This window comes from Podarcis muralis, chromosome 8 (genome assembly GCF_964188315.1).
Source record: "Podarcis muralis chromosome 8, rPodMur119.hap1.1, whole genome shotgun sequence".
Classification (NCBI taxonomy): Eukaryota; Metazoa; Chordata; class Lepidosauria; order Squamata; family Lacertidae; genus Podarcis; species Podarcis muralis.
The window spans coordinates 67,817,224-67,837,488 of NC_135662.1; the positions used below are offsets into that span (position 1 = coordinate 67,817,224).

At 45.6% G+C, this 20,265-nt stretch overlaps 1 protein-coding gene and 1 long non-coding RNA gene across 3 annotated transcripts in view; one reads left to right on the top strand and one right to left on the bottom strand.

The window, feature by feature from the left end:
* Window positions 1–20,265, top strand: part of LOC114600988 (uncharacterized) — a 73,550-nt gene that overhangs the window by 42,164 nt on the left and 11,121 nt on the right. Inside the window, exon 2 of the long non-coding RNA XR_013394033.1 lies at window positions 19,993–20,065. This is a non-coding gene — a long non-coding RNA (uncharacterized LOC114600988). The remainder of the gene's footprint in view (window positions 1–19,992; window positions 20,066–20,265) is intronic.
* Window positions 16,642–20,265, bottom strand: part of CDH20 (cadherin 20) — a 163,256-nt gene continuing 159,632 nt past the window's right edge. For both annotated transcript variants that reach the window (XM_028737906.2, XM_028737905.2), the window contains exons 11-12: window positions 19,047–19,298; window positions 16,642–18,235 (exon numbers count right to left, since the gene is read on the bottom strand). In XM_028737906.2, the coding sequence (XP_028593739.2) occupies window positions 17,736–18,235; window positions 19,047–19,298 (752 nt within the window). In that variant the 3' untranslated portion in view covers window positions 16,642–17,735. The remainder of the gene's footprint in view (window positions 18,236–19,046; window positions 19,299–20,265) is intronic.

Genomic DNA, 20,265 nt, shown 5'->3' on the forward strand with positions numbered 1-20,265 from the left:
AAGGTTTGCCAAGCGTGCCTTCCTCTTAGGATGTTTCTCTTTTTCGCCCTGAGTTCGAGTGTCTTCAAAGCCCATGACACCTTTGGTAAAGGCTGTTCTCCAATTGGAGCACTCATAGTCAAGTGTTTCCCAATTGTTGGTGTTTATAGTACATTTTTTAAAATTTGCCTTGAGACAGTCTTTAAACCTCTTTTGTTGACACCTTTGGTAAAGCACTCGCAAGCCAGTATTTCCCAGTTACTACCTGAGATCTGGCGTTCATGGTGAAAATATAAAACTCCAGCTCCCCATTTGGAGCGAGAGTGATCCCAAGCCATCTTAGGGCTGCAGTCCAGTCTTGCTGGTTTGAAGTCTGGGAATTGTGCATCTGTTTTATGAAGAGGAGGCCAGCTCAGCGACAGAGCACATACTCACATGCAGAAGCTTTGTTTTTACAATTTGATCACAGAGGAGCTGCAATTCTCAGAGTGGTTCAGCAGCCATTCCCTCTTCACAGGGAACTCTGGAAATTGTAGCTCTGTGAGGGTAATTCTGACAACTCAACAACAACAACAATTTATTTATACCCTGCCCATCTGGCTGGGTTTCCCTTGCTGCTCAAGCACCAAACATTAAAAACTTCTCTAAACAGGGTTGCCTTCAGATGTCTTCTAAAAGTCAGATAGTTCTTTATTTCCTTGACATCTGATGGGAGGGTGTTCCACAGGGCAGGCGCCACTACCAAGAAGGCCCTCTGCCTGGTTCCCTGTAACCTCACTTCTTGCAGTGAGGGAACCGCTAGAAGGTCGTCGGAGCTGGACCTCAGTGTCTGGGCTGAACGATGCGGGTGGAGACGCTCCTTCAGGTACCCTCAGGTACCCTTCCTTAGCAAAATGCAGTTCCCAGGAATAAATGTATAAAAATTGTAAAATAAAATACAGTGGTACCTCTGGATGCAAACGGGATCCGTTCTGGAGCCCCGTTCACATCCTGAAGCGAACGTAAAACATGACTGCGCGTCTGCGGGTTGCATTTCGCCACTTCCGCGCATGTGCGTGACGTCATTTTGAGCGTCTGCGCATGTGCGTGTGGCGAAACTGGAAGCAATGCTCTCCGTTACTTCTGGGTCGCCATGGAGCGCAACCTGAAAATATTTAAGCTGAAGCGTATTCATCCCGAGGTATGACTGTAAAAAAATAAAATAAACATGTATTTTGAGAGAGTACGTCTAGAAAAGTGTATTTTGAGGGAAAATAATTAAAATTTTGGGTTTAGACAGATAACACATTTATCTAGATGTTAACCTTTTCATGCACACATGTGTGAGCCAGTAACTGTATATTACAACACTCCGTTCACTATCAAGACTGTATGGGCGGTTGGGGAATGTGCTTTCATGCTCTCCCACATGTGCAATTTACGCTAAGAAATTACTCATCTTAGGGAGTGTAAATGGAGTGTGTTGTAATTTGTATATGCATGAATGAATTTATGCAGGAATGTATATATGAGCGTTGGCGCCCCTTATATTCCCAAGCCAGATGCGCATACATAAAATGATAAACATGCCATTTTATTTCTACCTACATTTAAATGCCCTTTCTTCTCTTAATCCTTTGTATGAGATAATCCGTTGCATCCCCTGGGCACTTATTCACCAAAGCAACTTTAAACTTCTTCTTCAAGATCAAATGGGGTCTTTAATCCATCTGCCCACAGCTCAGTGTGCTATAGAAATTAATCAAAAGTATCAGTTAACATCTGCAGCACACTTCTTCCTCTGAAGCACTGTAACATTGTTGTCGTCAGTAATTCTCCAAAGGACAGGGAAAAGAAGAAGAAAAGGGGTGGGTGGGTAAGGCTTCTGATGCCTTTGGCCACCTTTAGCCATTATAATTGGTCAACTCCTTCTGAACTATTTACAGTATCTAGCTAATTCTTGATGTTTACTTCTCTATTACAAAGGTTAAAATTTGAGTAGGGGAATCAACTGAGTGGGGGGTGAAAGAATCAGTTGACTGTTGAAATATTAAATCAAATGTTGGCTGAAATATAGTCCAAGCCAGTGTGGTGTAGTGGTTAAGAGCAGTAGACTCGTAATCTGGTGAACCGGGTTCGCGTCTCCGCTCCTCCACATGCAGCTGCTGGGGGACCTTGGGCCAGTCACACTTCTCTGAAGTCTCTCAGCCCCACTCACCTCACAGAGTGTGTGTTGTGGGGGAGGAAGGGAAAGGAGAATGTTAGCTGTTTTGAGGCTCCTTTGGGTAGTGATAAAGCGGGATATCAAGTCCAAACTCCTCCTCCTCCTCCTCCTCCTCCTCCTCCTCCTCCTCCTCCTCCTCCTCCTCCTCTTCTTCTTCTTCTTCTTCTTCTTCTTCTTCTTCTTCTTCTTCTTCTTCTTCTTTCTGGGGCATACACAGGGATATGCATACCCCTAAACATTTTGTGACTCTAACGGGAGAATATATATATATATATATAATGTTTCTTCTCTAGCACGGTGAATTGTCAGTTCTGTTGCTACCCTCAATGGCGGCCTCATATCCAGTCACAGTTTCCAGAGTCTCAGATGGAAGCAAGCGTTTAATGTGTGAAGTAGGAGGTGGAATCTAGCATGGTGATTGGCCTGTTTCATTGTTACCACCTCCGATGGCGGCTTCCTTTCCTTTCCTGGTGTAATGCATGTTCTTCGTACTTTTGTCCATTTACTGTATTTATTTTTCCTGATTTGAGTCAAAATGAGAGTACTCCTAAACATATTTTTTTAAGAAAAAAAAGCAAAGGTCCAATCCAATACATACATATCACTTGTGCCGTAAAGGTAAGAGGTAAAGGGACCCCTGACCATTAGGTCCAGTTGTGGCTGACTCTGGGGTTGCGGCGCTCATCTTGCTTTATTGGCCGAGGGAGCCGGCGTACAGCTTCCGGGTCATGTGGCCAGCATGACTAAGCCACTTCTGGTGAACCAGAGCAGTGCACGGAAACGCCATTTACCTTCCTGCCAGAGCTGTACCTATTTATCTACTTGCACATTGATGTGCTTTTGAACTGCTAGGTTGGCAGGAGCAGGGACCGAGCAACGGGAGCTCACCCCGTCATGGCGATTTGAACTGCCAACCTTCTGATCGGCAAGTCCTAGGCTCTGTGGTTTAACCCACAGCACCACCCGTGTCCCACTTGTGCCGTAGGACATTGCAAATACAGTAAAATGCATATTTTTTGTTGTTGCTGTTGCTGTTGCTAGCATCCGTCTGACTCTAGAAACAATGGAGTTTGCCTCTGGGGGTGAAACCAAATCACTGTCAACCTCCCTGGGGTTCATGCCTGGGAAGTGTGTATGGAGGTCCTGTGCTGCCCGAATGGCAAGACCCCCCTCTTGGTTTCACTGATGTGGTCCAAAGGAAAGCAGAGTGATACATTTGGCACCAGCTTGGCTTCAGGAGTTGCCGGAAAGAGGTGTACAAGACACCATCCATCCATCTTAGGGGGCTCTACTTCCAGATTTCTGTAGGTTTTACTCAGGCTTTTCTTGTCCCGAAGGTGCCCCACAAGGCAGTGGGTAAAAATGTTTATTAGCGTAGCTATAAATCAGATAAATGCACCCTCTGTGCAAAAAGCAATGAAAATTAAAATAAAATTAAACACCTCCTTAGATTTAAGGTAGCTTGCTCGGATGATGTCAGATAATAGCCAGATATTGAAAGTGTTATTTATTGGAACAATATAAGCACCAGAGATAATTTTTCTAACTGCAGTAGTTGTAGCCTTCTAGAATCTAGAGGATCCAGTCCCATTCAGAAGGTGTACAAAGCCACATGGGACTCTTCTCTCCACACAGATACAATAGGCTGAATGGTAATCTTGGCATTCTGAGCATGTGCAACTTGTGGCATGCCACATTTTGTTTACAAACTTTCTGGCCCCGTGAAAGAGTGCCAGGACATAAGGGTGAAAAGTACGTGCAGAGTATTGATGTCCCTTTGTGACGGTGATGTTTTTCTTGCATTTATTGTGATCGGGTGACCTGTGCTCTTGTAGAAGCTACACTCCTTCAGAGGTGGGCTGGAAGGAGATTGCAGCCACAACTGTCACTGACCCTGCCATACACTCTCCCCAAGTGCTTTTGCCTTGGTGGACTGTGCCTTTGAATTATGATCATGCTTATCGTTTGGCTGGATGGAGTAATGGGAAGCAGAGTGGGACGTTCGTGTGTAGAAAACTTGTGACTTTTATGAAGCTAGAACGTAGCCTGTCTGTACAAAGGGAGGAGTCACAACTGTTGCTCCTCCCACTTGGCTTTCTGGCCCCTCCAGAATAAGCCTCCAGATACTTGTCCACAAAGGGATATGGCCTTTGGAGTGAAAAAGGGTCCCCCACCCCTGATTTATCATCTTGGAGGCACACCCATGCGTTGTTCTTCCCATTCACAGCTGTTCACCTTAATCACGCTGCCACCAGCTTAACCAAATGGTTAGACTTGATTTAAAGTAACACCCAGCGATGCTGCAACTGCAGCTTTAGATGGAACATAATGAGAACGAGCCATAATGAGCAAATATTTATGTCAATCATGTGGCGCCTCAAAACAATTTCACAATATCCACTTCACTTCCAATTACTTATACAGCCGAGATGTAATGACGATTGAGTAGCTTCTTGTTATAGGGTAATGATCTGCCGATGTCAAAATAGCATTCGCGGAAATTACTTGTGTTGCGCCAAGTGATTAATGAGATAGGCATAGCCCGTTTCCTCCACTGAATGTTAATGGGTGCATGAGAATTTTCCCACAGTGCCATTATTGGAAAGCTGGATTCTGATGGGCTTTTGTGTACAGGTCATTTTGCATCACAGCCAATCCGATGCCACGTCCATTCATTAGGACACTGTAGCTGTCTGATGCTTAACTTTTCTTTCCTCGGCCTGCAAAGATAAAGAGTCTGGATAAAATGCTTCTTAAACCTTGTGTCCGCCAGTAAGTCATTCGGCACAATCAGGCTGCTTGATGCGGATTGTGTTTTGCAGAAGTGCTGATCCAAGCCTGGCAAAGGCAAGATAAGAGAATGCGACCCAGAATGAGAAGTAAGCAAGCAAGTTAATGACACCTGCTAAACAGTCCCAGGTGTTCCTTAAAGCAATGATGGTAAAAGTGCTTTTGAAAGGTTCATGTCGTCGTCATCATCATCATCATCATCATCATCATCATCATCATCATCATCACAATTTTTTTTATTATTGCCCCAGCCACTCTAGGCGGCTTCCAACATATATAAAAACATATTAAAATGTTACACATTAAAAGGCTTCCCTATACAGGGCTGCCTTCACATGTCTTCCAAAGGTTCTTACTCATCTCCTTGACATCTGATGGGAGGGCAATCCACAGGGCTGGCGCCACTACCGAGAAGGCCCTCTGCCTGGTTTCTTGTAGCTTCACTTCTCTCAGTGAGGGAACCGCCAGAAGCCTTTGGAGCTGGATCTGTGTCCGGGCTGAACGATGGGGGTGGAGGCGCTCCTTCCAGTGGATTTACTCTGAGTAGGACTAACATTGGGTACAACCCATGGCCACTGACCCTTTAGTCCAAGCAGGATTCGGATGTGTTAGGCATTCAGAGGTTGTTGTAAGGGACCTAGCTGGTTAGGGGCATATGCTGGCTGAGTCCCCATGTATGCCCTCACCTCTTTCCCCAGTGAAGGGGAATTCTAACTACATTCAGTTGGATGTGGTTGGAATCCTCCAGGTGATCAGGAGTTCTACACAATGTTGGGGGGGGGGGAGGATCCTAACTGCATTGAACTGAATCTTCCACCAGACCTTTGCAACAATGGATGAAGGTTGAGAATGGAGGGGGCTGAAGCTTTTTGGGGGTGGGCACATGCCCCATACAAAGAATCTCACTCCAGCAACGCTTCTTTCCCCTTAAATGCATGAAATTAGCCCGGAAAAACACACAAAGGGTCCATGCATTTGCTTTACGCCTAAGAGAGGCAAGAGACAAAAGTCTACTGAGAGTTAGTAGTTGAGATGGCTGAGATGTTCATCATCATAATGTCCCACCATGAAGCAAAGATGGGAGAAGGCTGTTGCCTTCTCAACCTCCTTCTCGGCTTCCCACTGTGGAGAACAGAATGGTGAACTAGATGGACCTTCAACGTAACCCAACAGGACTCTGAGGATGTCTGAGGCATAAGACTTTCTTGAATAATCAGCAAATCAATTCAACACCAATCCTAAATGTCCTCAGTTGCTATGTATCATAGCTGCTGTGAAACCTGCTTGAATGTGTCACAGCACTTATCTGCTGCTAATAAACATATAAATACAGTGGTACCTCGGGTTAAGTACTTAATTCATTCCAGCGGTCCGTTCTTAACCTGAAACTGTTCTTAACCTGAAGCACCACTTTAGCTAATGGGGCCTCCCACTGCCGCCGTGCTGCCGGAGCACGATTTCTGTTCTCATCCTGCAGCAAAGTTCTTAACCCGAGGTACTGTTTCTGGGTTAGTGGAGTCTGTAACCTGAAGCATATGTAACCTGAGGTACCACTGTAATGCTAATTCAATGACAAGATTCTCATTTGTGGCTTTGTTGAGTTATGTTGTATGTAGTCCCAGTGTTGTTTTCAGATCTCCGAAAAGTTTTTCAGTGTTTGTCCACAAAGTTGAGGCTTCATTGTATGAATTCCAGACAACCTGTTCCTTGTTTCTTTGTGGGGAGACCAGATGATGTTGACCACTTACGGAGCATTCTGATTGGTTTGTGGGGGAGGTTAGATGACGTTTCATTGAAGCAAGAGTTGCCTTGTGTTTCCCAGCACATTTCCCCATCACTTTCCTTACTGCAAAAAGTCTGATCTCTTTAGGAGGCGGGTTTGTTTTTCAGGACCTCCCAATCAACTGTAGTTGTGGCGACCTGAATTTGCGGGTGTGTGATCAAATCCCATCTGAAAAATAATGACAGTCTGGAAGCACCCAGTCTCTCTGCATTTTCTTTATCCCCCAGAGTAGCATGAAAATGTGTTACTGAATCAGAGCCAAGAGTTCATCTGCTTCAGCATTCTGACTGTGGCCAGCCAGATGGTCACTGAAACCAGATGAAGTATTTTTTGCGAGCACGTTGTTCCCATAGCCAGTTCTGTTACTACTCAGCTTATATATACACTTAACTTCTTTAAATGAACTTTTCCCCTTCATGGGTTGAGAGGCACATTATACAGCTGTGTCGCTTTTAATTACAAATGCCATTTTTTAAATAAAAAAATAAATCTGCAGTGCCCTAGCAAGCAGGAAAACAGCAGGTGAAGCCACATTTGCTGCGACTGCATGACTCAAATTAGTCTTTTGGGGTAAATGGATATAAAGCAATTAAGGTTGTGGCTGTAGCAGCAATACACGTGTGCCAAGAAAACTCTTTGTGAAACAGATACTGATGAGGAGAAAAAGGTGGAAGGTTTGCAGATACTCTGGCCATTATTCCATCTAGCTCAATATTGTGGCTCTCCAGGATTCCACTCTTTGCTATCTGTGGTTGGAGATGTCAGAGATTGAGACTTCCTAAGTGTAAGGCTCAGTGCGAGAGCATCTACCTTGCATGTGGAGGGGCCAAAGTTCAATTCCTGGCATCTCCAGTCTGTCCCAGTCTGAAACCTTAGAGCAGGAGTCAGCAAACTTTTCCAGCAGGGGGCCGGTCCACTGTCCCTCAGACCTTGTGGGGGGCCGGACTATATTTTGAAAAAATATATATAAACAAATCCCTGTGTCCCACAAATAACCCAGAGATGCATTTTAAATAAAAGCACACATTCTACTCATGTGAAAACACGCTGATTCCTGGACTGTCCACAGGCCAGATGTAGAAGGCGATTGGGCCGGATCCGGGCCTTAGTTTGCCTACCCATGCCTTAGAGAGATGCTGCCACTCACTGATAAGCCAATTTTTCTGCCAGCGAATGGTTCCATTGTCTCCTTGTGTTTATGCAGTACGTTTTTGTTGAGTTTAAGGAATGACTAGTGATAGTGGTTGGTGAGGTGAGTGGGGCTGAGAGACTTCAAAGAAGTGTGACTAGCCCAAGGTCACCCAGCAGCTGCATGTGGAGGAGCGGGGAAGCAAACCCAGTTCACCAGATTACGAGTCCACCGCTCTCAACCACTACACCACACTGGTGATCGAGTGGGTGGTGTGTTTGTGGTGGAAGTGTGGGAATAGAATGGGATGTGTGCTATTGAATGATAGCCTGGATAGCTCAGTCGGTTATAGCGTGGTGCTGATGACTCAAAGGTTGCAGGTTCGGTCCCTGTATGGGACAGCTGCATATTCCTGCATTGCAGGGGGTTGGACTTTGATGATCCTTAGGGTCCCTTCCAACTCTATGATTCTACAATTCTATGAGTTGCGGGTACAGTCGTACCTTGGTTCTTGAACGAAATCCATTCCGGAAGTTTGTTCAACTTCCAAAAACATTTGAAAACCAAGGTGTGGTTTCCGATTGGCTGCAGGAGCTTCCTGCACTCAATCAGAAGTGCGAAAGCTGCGTCGGACATTCAGCTTCCAAAAACGTTTGCAAACCAGTACACTCACTTTCGGGTTTGTGGTGTTCGGGAGCCAAAACATTTGAGTCGCAAGGCGTTCGAGATCCATGGTACGACTATATTGTATTGTGCAGATATAAGGCGGCATTAGGATGTGATGTGTGTATTAGTTAGTGGGGCAACTGTTGCATTTTGTGGGCAGGATGTGGAATCGCTGGCCCTAAACATGTTTCACAATGTGCTGCTATGTTTTCGTTTTGGAAGATTGTATTGCCTTGCATTGTAGTTTTCACAGTTCCATGATTGTATTTGTTTTTCATTGTTGTATTTGTTTGTTTTTGGTGAACTGCTTCGAGACTATGTTAAGTATTACGCAAAATATATAAATATATTAAATAAGCAAACATCCTATGCATATTTACTCAGAGGTTGGTCCCACTGTGTCCAAAGGCTTTTACTCCCTAGTAAGCTCGTGGGACGCGGGTGGCGCTGTGGGTTAAAGCCTCAGCGCCTAGGACTTGCCAATCGAAAGGTCGGTGGTTCGAATCCCTGCGGCGGGGTGCGCTCCCGCCGTTTGGTCCCAGCGCCTGCCAACCTAGCAGTTCGAAAGCACCTTTGGGTGCAAGTAGATAAATAGGGACCGCTTACTAGCGGGAAGGTAAACGGCGTTCCGTGTGCTGCGCTGGCTCGCCAGATGCAGCTTGTCACGCTGGCCACGTGACCCGGAAGTGTCTGCGGACAGCGCTGGCTCCCGGCCTATAGAGTGAGATGAGCGCACAACCCCAGAGTCTGTCAAGACTGGCCCGTACGGGCAGGGGTACCTTTACCTTTAAGCTCGCTTAAGAATGCAGTTTTAGGCTGTAACCCAGTGTACACTTCCCTGAATGTAAGTCCCGTTAAACTTAGTGAAATATTTCCAAATATGCATGCATGAGCTTGAGCTGCATATCGTTTCCTAAATCTTCTCCTGCCTGTGATGCAAAAGAAGCATTTTAGATTCTTCTTGCTTTTACTATCGGTTGTTTTATTAAATTGTGGCTTGGGAAATCTATTTTGGCGAGGAGTTTCACTTTCTGTGTACATTCAGATCTGACTTGCATGCTCTTGCATGTTAACGCTTTGGATAGGCCTACGCTTGAATTCTACACACATCTCAAAAAGAAAGTATTCACAATATGGGCAGTCTGCAGTTGCACCGCTGGGTGGCACTGTGGTTCAGCAAAAAGAACACGACATTGAAGTTCACCGAGGCAGCGTTTTGAAACAGACTGAAATACACCTTGCATGTTGTGAGACCAATCTACTTGTTCTTTATATGAACCACCCGCTTCAGTTCTGTACTCATGTGGGGTTGCCAAAGAGGATGTGGTGGCAGGAAACAGATGTGTGTGGAGTTAGGTCCAGATGAAAAGGAGCAAGGGAAATATGGGCACTTCAGCCCCTTAGATTTTGGATGATGGATTCAGCATCATATGTAGCCTAAAAGTGCTATTCAGTATCCCGAGTGACTGTAGCTGCTGAAAATAGCCTGTTGGTGGCTCAGTTCTTATGTAGTTTTGGGATGCGGGTGGCGCTGTAGTCTAAACCACTGAGCCTCTTGGGCTTGCCGATTAGAAGGTCGGCAGTTCAAATCCACACGACAGGGTGAGCTCCCGTTGCTCTGTCCCAGTTCCTGCCAACGTAGCAGTTCGAAAGCACACCAGTGCAAGTAGATAAACAGGTACAGCTGCAGCAGAAGATAAATTGTAGAGTTGGAAGGGACTGTGAGGATTGTCTAGTTCAGCACCCTGCAATACAGGGATCTTTTGCCCAATGTGGGGACTCGAACCCACGACCTTGAGATCAAGAGTTTAAGTTAGGAATGTGATGCCCAAAAAGGCCAAGCATTTATTTCATTGAAATCACTTAAACACACACATCTTCTGGTGTGAAGTGGATAATTTTCATTGCCCATTTCCCTCCCACAATGCAGGCCTGAATCCATGGAACCAGGACATCCAGGTCTCATCCAGAAATGTCTGCAGTTGGTTCCGTCACAATTAGTTTCTGCAGGAAGGCAGTACCGTATTTTTCGCTCTATAAGACGCACCTGACCATAAGATGCACCTAGTTTTAGAGGAGGAGAACAAGAAAAAAAATATTCTCTCCCTTCTTCAGCAAAGTGGGAGGAGAAATGGAAGGGGCTCCATTTCTCCTCCCGCTTCGCTGAAGGGGCGCTGCGCAGAGAGGGAGAGCTGTGCAGCGCCGCTCGAGTGAAGCGAAGTCAGAACAGTAAGAGGGATCGCTGCGCAGCAATCCCTCTTGCTGTTCTGGCTTCTGGGATAGCCGTGCCAAGCCTCTTCACGGCAGGGGGAGTGTTCTTCCTGTTGCCCTGAAGAGGCTTCGTGCGGCTATCACTGAAGCCAGGAGAGCAAGAGGGATCGGTGCGCACAGATCCCTCTTGCTCTCCTGGCTTCAGCGATAGCTGCGCAGCCTGCATTCGCTTCATAAGACGCACACACATTTCCCCTTACTTTTTAGAAGGGGAAAAGTGTGTTTTATAGAGCGAAAGATACGGTATTTATGACGGGGCAATAGTTGTTGCAATCCATTGAGTCTAGGGCTGGCTTTTTCAGTCGTGGCTGCACTACTCCCTCCTAATGCAAGGAAGCATTTGCAGTTCCCTGGAAACGCCTGATCAACCTTCCCCGGCTCAATTTCACCAGCTCTGATGGCTGGGATCAAGAGGCCAGGGTTGTCGATGCAACACTCATTGGTGTCTGTACACCTGCCAATGCCTGCTTTGGTGCCCGCAGAGGCCTTCCTCCTGTCCATTATACCTGTAGAAATGTGACTTTCAGCTCTTTGTGTAGCTCACACTCAGCTTTGACTGGACACCAGGAATATTAGATATCAGTTGTAATCAGATGCAACCCTTTCCTTCTGTTATACTCGCCACACAGACTGCACAAGGAGAGGCGAGGGACCTTAGTCTTCGCTGAGCAAGTAGTGGTAGATCGAATATGTGAAGGATTTTGGGCTGGGGGGGCATGAGAGAGAATGCTGGAAATGAAGCCCCCCGCATCCAGCCCACCTGGTGCCCTCATCTGTGGCAGCAGACATGTCTTTGAGCGATCTTTTGAATCAGCTTGAAGTGGGCTTTTAAAAAAATTGGAAGGGGGGGGGGCGCTGAGGAACTGATGGGAGAGATTCCCCCCCCCCCAGTCCAGCTGCGTTTGCAGAAGCCACTTCTCCTCGCTGAGAGTGAACAGTTAACTCTTCCTGCCTGTTTTGAGGACAGGGGCTTATAGCAGAATGCATAACCCCCTCCCTTTGAAGCACCTATACCACTTTCTCTGTCTGTCTGTCATCTAATAGCTTCACAGTAAAAATGATGCCGCCTTTCTTCTTCTTCTAATCTATTTATAAGGTCCTTTGTTTATTTGAGGTTGCCTCTGGGAGGAGCTGTTCTCCTGATTTTTTTGGCTCCTCTGATGGTACCGCTACTATCCGGAGCAGTTTTGGAATAATGAAATACGTTCCCAGTGCCTCTTGCTAAGAAGTTAAATTATGATACAACCAGGTTTGTGAGGGTAGCATGCTGTAGTTATTATACAGTGGTGCCTCGCAAGACGAAATTAATTCGTTCCGCGAGTTTTGTCGCCTGGCGATTTTTTTCGTCTTGCGAAGCACGGTGTCGGGAAAGTTTTGGAAAAGCTTCAAAAATCACCAAAGTCTTTAAAAACCTCAAAAAAGGCTACCACACCGTGTTCTATGAGTTGCTCCTCGAAGTCAAGTCGCAACTGTATTAACGGTGTTAAGAAAAAGGAAACAAACTTGCAAGACGTTTCCGTCTTGCGAAGCAAACCCATAGGGAAAATCGTCTTGCGAAGCAGCTCAAAAAACAAAAAACCCTTTCGTCTAGCGGGTTTTTTGTCTTGCGAGGCATTCGTATTGCGAGGTACCACTGTATAATAAAAGCAGTTGGCTAATTCCCCCTCTATATTAATATATTTGTGAATATTTTGTTGCACAGATTCCATGCATATGTTCCCAGAATTCTACTGCAGGAATCGCAGAAAGTTTCTCATAAACAGTAGGATAAATTGCAGTAGCTTGGAACCAGAACGGGCTACTGAGAAACAAGAGGAATAATAATAATAATAATAATAATAATAATAATAATAATAATAATAATAATAATAATAATTTATTATTTATACCCCGCCCATCTGGCTGAGTTTCCCCAGCCACTCTGGGCAGCTCCCAATCAGTGTTAAAAACAGTACAGTGTTACATATTAAAAACTTCCCTGAACAGGGCTGCCTTAAGATGTCTTCTGAATGTCAGGTAATTGTTTATCTCTTTGACATCTGAAGGGAGGGTGTTCCACAGGGCAGGCGCCACTACCGAGAAGGCCCTCTGTCTGGTTCCCTGTAGCCTCACTTCTCGCAATGAGGGAACCACCAGAAGGCCCTCAGCGCTGGATCTCAGTGTCCGGGCAGAACGATGGGGGTGGAGACGCTCCTTCAGGTATACAGGACCGAGGTAGGTGTTAGCGATACAGGGGGAACTCCAGGGTTTTAAAAAGTGCAAGGTACCACCCAAGGGGAAACCTCTCAAAAAACTTCATTGAGGATTAGCAGGTTCAATAGCCACATAATAGCATGTCTGTTGGAAATTGGGGGGTGGGACACACATAGAACTGTTTGGGGTGATAACTGAATGGACAGTGTTGGAGGAAATCAAGGCTAGCTGGAACCCTGAGCAAGAGGTTCCTCTGCTAGGTGGTGAGCATATGCTGCTACGTTTTGTTGCAGACCTAGTCATGGGATTTTAGTGGGAGCATGCTGGGATGTTTGGAAATGTTTTTGGCTTGGGGATGCCCAAGAGTGAAAAGAATTTATGAAGCCCTTGAACGCTCAATGGACTTAGGGGCTAGGGGTGTTCTGACAGTAGTGTCTTTGCACGTGGATCAGAGTTATAGGCTGGATCTAGACACACACACACACACACACAAACGTTTCAGGAAAACACGTAAACCTCATAATGGGAAATCACGTTGGTGAAAAACTCCACAGCGCCATCTGGTGATACAGTGTTATAATGCATTTAAAACAAACGCATTTTCTTTACTGAGGTAACTGACTCCATAGTCCGAATCATAGTTATAGTCACTTATAATCTAGAGGTTCAGGAGGGGAAAACCCCACCCCTACCATTGCTAATCATGGTGGAGTAAGCAGAGTAGCTCATCTAGGCGAAGGAAAACTCTGATCCTAAACCTCCGCTGCCTTGTGGGATATATTTGGGAGAAGAAAAGGCTAAGGAGTAAACCCTACACCAGGCACCCCCAAACTCGGCCCTCCAGATGTTTTGAGACTACAATTCCCATCATCCCTGACCACCGGTCCTGTTAGCTAGGGGTGATGGGAGTTGTAGTCCCAAAACATCTGGAGGGCCGAGTTTGGGGGGTGCCTCCCCTTCACAAATCTGGAGTCCCCAAGACAGTTGGATGACACCTTGAACACCTCCTTACGGCAACTCCTACAGCCCAGCTGGTGACAAACGTAATGCTCTGATTTACTTTGGACCATGTCAGTGAGGCTGAGAGAAGGGTCTTCTCATCTGGGCAGCCCAGGACCTCCATACACATTGCCTGGGCTTGTGCCCTGGGAAAGTCACTCTGGTGCTGCTAACGCAGCCGTTTGACTTCACCCCCAGAGGCACACTCCATTGTCTCTTGAGACAGATGTGTGCCAAAAACAACAAGCAGAATCAGCTAGCAGTTAGGCGAGTCAGAGCTATCACTGTTCAACAGCGCTTTGCAACCCCTTCCAAACAGAAGTACCCCCAACGAAGAGAGTTATTTTGAGTTGCATTTCTTTTACCATCCCTGATTAGAACAACATCTGTGAGTGCCTTAAGAAGAAGAAACACAAGTATCAGACAGCGAATAGAGAATTTGCAGCGCCAGGAGTCTTGAGGCAATTAAGAATATACAACTGCCGCTTTAGCTCCCACTTGGAATATTTTATAATAGCTGTGTTTTCTTCAGCCCTTCTCCCCAATTTCGAGTTGCATAGGAAATGGCATTGTGCAAAATACTGCAAATTGCTATGCTTCTGTGCTCAAACATAGTTTCTAGCAGAGGGGAAAATCCTTGTCTGACCTTTGTGTGGTTGCGATTCATTTCCTTAGGGCAAACAGCTGTTTGGTAGCAGTTGCTGCCTTTGAATATACTGATGCAACAGTGTTCTAAAAAAACCCAACCCCCCCCCACACAAAATAAATGGCACACTCATCGTTGCAGTAACTGCAATAACCGAGTCTAGTGAGCCAGAATCTTGGATAGTATAAAAACAGGCATATTGTCAATATTGTGTGACATCAAATGGTCGTTCCTCCTTTTGTAGAGGGATAGGGCAGAGGCAACGGTCTTCCCTCAAGGCAGCATAAGACTTTTGACAAATCTCATGATGACAAGCGGAGGGGCAGATTGCAATAGCCTTTGGAGTTTCTCTCCCTCTATAATATTAGCCCCATTCAGGCCTTTAGCCTGATCCTTTGGGGTCTGGGAATGTATATACTGCCCCCATCTTCCTTCCTGCCATGCACAACCTCCATGTGTTTCTTATTAAGGTGCAAAAGGAGCTTCTATGCATGTTTACCCGGGTGTGTAACATTACTGCAGTCAAACCAGTAATTCATGTTTTGCCAGACAGGCACACGAAGGGGCTGAGGCTCATAGAGCTTTCCTGTAAATTTCCTAGAGAGAGCTCTGTGAGATCGCTTCCTTTGTCCGCCTTGGCCGGAAGCTGTAACACTACATAATTCCTGCCTGCCTGGGAATCCTCCCCTTCCTTCATCATGCTTCCAAGGTGATCAAATGTGCACCTCTGAGCCCTGCAGCTCAGATACCTTTTTTGAACTTTTTGTTACTTAAAGGTAAAGGGACCTCTGGCCATTAGGTCCAGTAGTGGCCGACTCTGGGGTTGCGGCGCTCATCTCGCTTTATTGGTTGAGGGAGCCGGTGTACATGTGGCCAGCATGACTAAGCCACTTCTGGCGAACCAGAGCAGCGCACGGAAACGCCGTTTACCTTCCCGCCGGAGTGGTACCTATTTATCTACTTGCACTTTGATGTGCTTTCCAACTGCTAGCAATGGGAGCTCACCCCGTCGCGGGGATTCGAACTGCCGACCTTCTGATCGGCAAGTCCTAGACTCTGTGGTTTAACCCACAGCGCCACCCGCGTCCCTTTTGTGACTTAGGTAGTCGTTTTAAACCCGCCTTCATTTTGCTACTGTAACTGCTGCTTCAAGACCCTAGATTATGTAAGCAAGCACTACATTTGTTTCTTCGTAAAACAATGCGTTTGTGATTATTGTTTTTAAGTGGGGGAAAAGGAGTAATACTAGGAAAATCCAGTCTGCCTTAAAGCATCCTGGATTATTGTTTGAAGGTTAAATCAACTTTGTCTCAGCTTCTGAATTTAAGCTGCCAAGGATGGTACTCACAAACATGACGGAGGAAGGAGAATAACGAAACGATAGATCCTCTCCTAGTGCCTAAATCCATTCCTACAATGGGGATATTGAAAGTGAGGCTTGTAGGTGTCGCCTGCACCTCTGGACTCTTTTAACCATTGTGTGTTCAGGCTAATGCCCCAAGACAGCTTCTGACTTGAGCAAAATAGGCCAGAGGAAGTGTGAAGCAGCTGTTCTTCCTATTCCCTACCCACCTTTGCAGTGGTATGGTTCAGACACCAGCTTAACACCACCGTAAGAGGAGGCTGTGGAGGCTTCCTCTGTAGCAGAAGTAGCAGCTTTAAATTCTGTGGAATTTAAAGTGTTTCACTGCTTCTTTAAATTTCATTGATTTTAGAGGGGCCTAGGTGTTCTGCACTAAATATAGGCCATTATTGGGAGGAAGCAGTGGAACTGAACTGAAGTGCTGTTTTAGACCTGTGTTTCACATATGGCATTCACCTACGCCGCCTTTTGAAAGTATGGATTGTGTAAGCATTTTGTGACATTGCGTACAGGAAGGAATACGCAGGGTTGGCTGGAGGGGGATGAGCGTTGAAGCTCTTTGGGTCTCAGACCTGGTTGATAAAACATCCAAAACACCATCTTCATATATTTTTTTTCTTTCAGTTTAACTTTTATTAAAAGAGGTTCTAAGGTACTGTACTGTATCCAGCACATTATATTTATTACCAAAATTATTAACAAATATACAAAACTTATATATGGAATATTTATTACATCCATTTATTCCTCTATAATACTGCATTTGTTCAAGTAGGTTACCTACAGTGTAAACTTCCCTCAGTTTGATCTCGCATAGTTTGGGAAAGCCCCTCTTAACCCCATATGGTTATCATATAATTTTCTTTTCTTTATTTGGCTTTCACTGGTTGTATCTGATTTTCACATTTGGCACATGGAAGAAACATCGACAGTGCAAAAAGAGGCGTGTCCCCCCCTCCCCCGGTTTAATTCCGAGTCACAGTTTTTAAAAGCCGAGGAGACTCAAAATACATTAATTTGATATTAGTATTAATGCATATGACACACAGGTCAGTTGTTATTCAAGTTGAGTGCATTCAACTGCTTCCCCCATCCCATCACTCAAACTCTTCTGCTGTGCAAGATTGCAAAAGCCAGGCCCCTTTTTAGGGAGCTGAAGGGCTCTTGCTGGTGACAGAAACCCCCAGTTTCATGTTTTTTGTTCTATTGTCTTGTGCCTTCTTGAATTTGCCAGCGAGCGACCGCTTTGTAAACCGAGTTAGGAAAGGAGGGCATCCTCCACTGGGGAAGGCTTTCTGCAGACAATTTCCTCAAGAACTGAAAATTACGGGTCTTTGCACCCAGATGCAAAGAACATAATAAGCTGTCATGGGTTTTTAAAAAAAAAGATCTGCAAAAGAGAATAGTGTCATTCTATTTCAGGAGTGCAGCTTTCAAGTGTAGCCATTAAAATAAAGAACCACCCAGGAAATGCTCCCACCCCACCCCTTTTCTTTTCTGTTTCTCGCCGTTTACAAATGTAGCTTAATGTAACTGAGTAAAGCTGATCCAGAGAGAGCTCTTACTTATTTCCACTCCTCTTCTGCATTCTCCCTCAAGCACCATATTGCTATTTGTAGGAGGCCACCTCGCCTGTGTCCTCAATATCTGATTGAGTACAAATTCGGATGGCTGCGCCGAGTACCCGAGTAGTACTCTGCCTTCGCCTCTTTGTTACCAAAGGGCCCCATTCCCTTCTGTGGCGCCGTACATTTCGGCCAGCTTTTTGAAGCGGGGCCCCCAGTCCGTCAGATAGTCGTAGCTCTGCTCTGAGTCCGTGGACGCAGACTGCAAGGAACTGAGCGACTCGGCCACAGAGCCGTTGCCCTCAAACATGTACGTCTGGAGAGAGTCAAAGGGAGGGGCCCAGAGGTCCATGTCGGCTTCGTAGAGCTTGGCCAACACGTAGCTATGAACGCTGCTGTCCACCGTGCAGGCTTGAGGAACGTATCTGGAGAGGCTTTCGATTTCCGGCATCATGTCCTGCCTGCTCTTCAGCACCACTTGAGCCTCCCTCGGGTTCCACAGGGCCGCGATGTCAAAGGCCTCCGTGTCTTCCTCCCCACCCCCCTCGTCGTCGTACCGCACGATGTTCTCGTGGATGTTCTCGTCTTCGTCGATGATATACGGCTGCTTCCTGTGCCTTCTCATGGACAAGATCAGCAGTACCAGCACTAGAGGGAGGAAGCCAGAACGCGAGACTTTTAGAGCACAGTCAGCATCACAGTGTCCCTCGGCCAAAGCTGAAGGCCTCCACAACAGATGCTACCCACCCTTTCCCACCGACCATTCTTGCCCTTGATGTAGCAGCAACATCCATGGTGGCAAAGGACAAAGCATAACACAAAACAGCATGTAAGTGGCAGGACTGGGCAATATTTTAGGATGGATGCACAGCATTAGACTTAAAGCAAGAAGAATTGAGGGATGCAGATTTTACCCTGGGGGTATCTGCTACCTCATTCTGTGCTAAATGCTAAGGGAGTGCTTGCTGCATTTACCTTCTCGGTTCTATCTAGTTCATGGAAAGGTCAGTTGAGTTTTGCAGATCGCTTCTAGTTCCAAGCAGGCATTTTTTGGAAGGTCTCATTAACACTGTGAACATAACCCAGTTTTCATGAAAAGGGAAATGTCAATTGCAGCTTGAAAAACAGGATGCCCAAAATGCCCATGGCCACTTTCAAGGCCAAACAAGTCACTTGCCACCCCATACAACGGTGAATTGTCGTACCTATTGCCTAGGGTTACGGTAGCAAAACTGTACCTGCAAGTGGCTGGAACATGCCCTAAATCAAATACAAGTCAAATCAATTAAGAACAGTACTTTACACAAAACGTTAATGAGAAAGCCTTTTCGAAAGCTTGCCTATTTTTAGAACATTGCTTTTATTGGGACTGCATTCTAGTAAGCATGGTAGCCGCCTCCATTGTGCCTGAAGAACAGATGGTGTTACTCTTAATTTAAGAAACGATACGTATATTTACCTAGCAAGACAAAGATGCAGGCTAGAATGGCAATAAGAGCTCCTCTACTCAGGCTGACAGGGAGCACATAGGCCTCTGCATTGCAGGACATCACAAGACCCTTGTCGTCACAGCTGCAAACGTGGATGGTTACCGTCCCAGTGCTACTCAGCATGGGGCGTCCATTATCAACTATCAGGATAGGAAGGTAAAAGATATTCTGCTCATGCTGCCGGAAGCCTGATCTCCTGGTTAAAATCCAAGCTGTGTTGTCTAGAAGGTGGGGAAAAATAAAAGATGTCAGTATTGATTTGCAATGTAAAAAAAATAAAATCAATTGGAGGTAGATGCTATTAAACTATTTTGCTTTGGATCCATACATTTAGAATACTATATTTACTTCGGCCTACTGCTGCTGTGCTTACCTTGTGTGAATGTGGGCAGAGGAAAGAAAATGAAGACTGTGACAAAATGCTAGCTCTAAGATACTAGGATTTGTACACTGACATGCACACTAAATTCAGACCCTTTTCTCTCTTTACTATCAAACTTGTGATTCCACTTTCTCAGACGTTGGAGGGTGTACATTTGACCGAAGTAGAGGGCTTGGGGTTGAGCTGGAGTTTAGCTAGATTTATTGTCAAAGTCTCCTGATGGCTAAGCAGGATGAAAAGCAAACCAAGGTGGTTTCTTAGAGGTTAGCAGCATTTATCCCTTTCCATCCCTTTTATTTATTTTTTTGACAAGCTTAATGTCAGGGCAGGCATCTGGTGCACCGGCCGCTATGGAAATTTCCAGGCTTGTTGACAGATTGACAATTCAAGTGCAATGCATTTGTGCCAAACCTTGTTTGCGCACGATAAGATGCCACAGTGATTTGATGCCATAAGTATTGTTTGCAAGTAACATGATGGGATAAGACATGGATGTCAGAAATCTAAAGCGCTCTCTCTTTTTTATTTTTCAGCACTGGATAGCGGCCATTGCAGTATTCTATCACTTAAGAGAGACAGACATTCCCTACCGAATTGGCATGAAAAGTAGGTATCTCTAAATATTGTATATACTGAAATCTACTCTGTTGGAAAATGGTTACTTGTGCCAGTTCTCTACCCATACATACACTGCCAAGACTGCTAGCAAAACAACCTGCTTTGGCATGGTCAGGTAATATCAGACACGAGTGCTGATCATAGAAGTCTTGTTCAGAGAGCATAAAGTTACATCCCTTGCCAAGAGT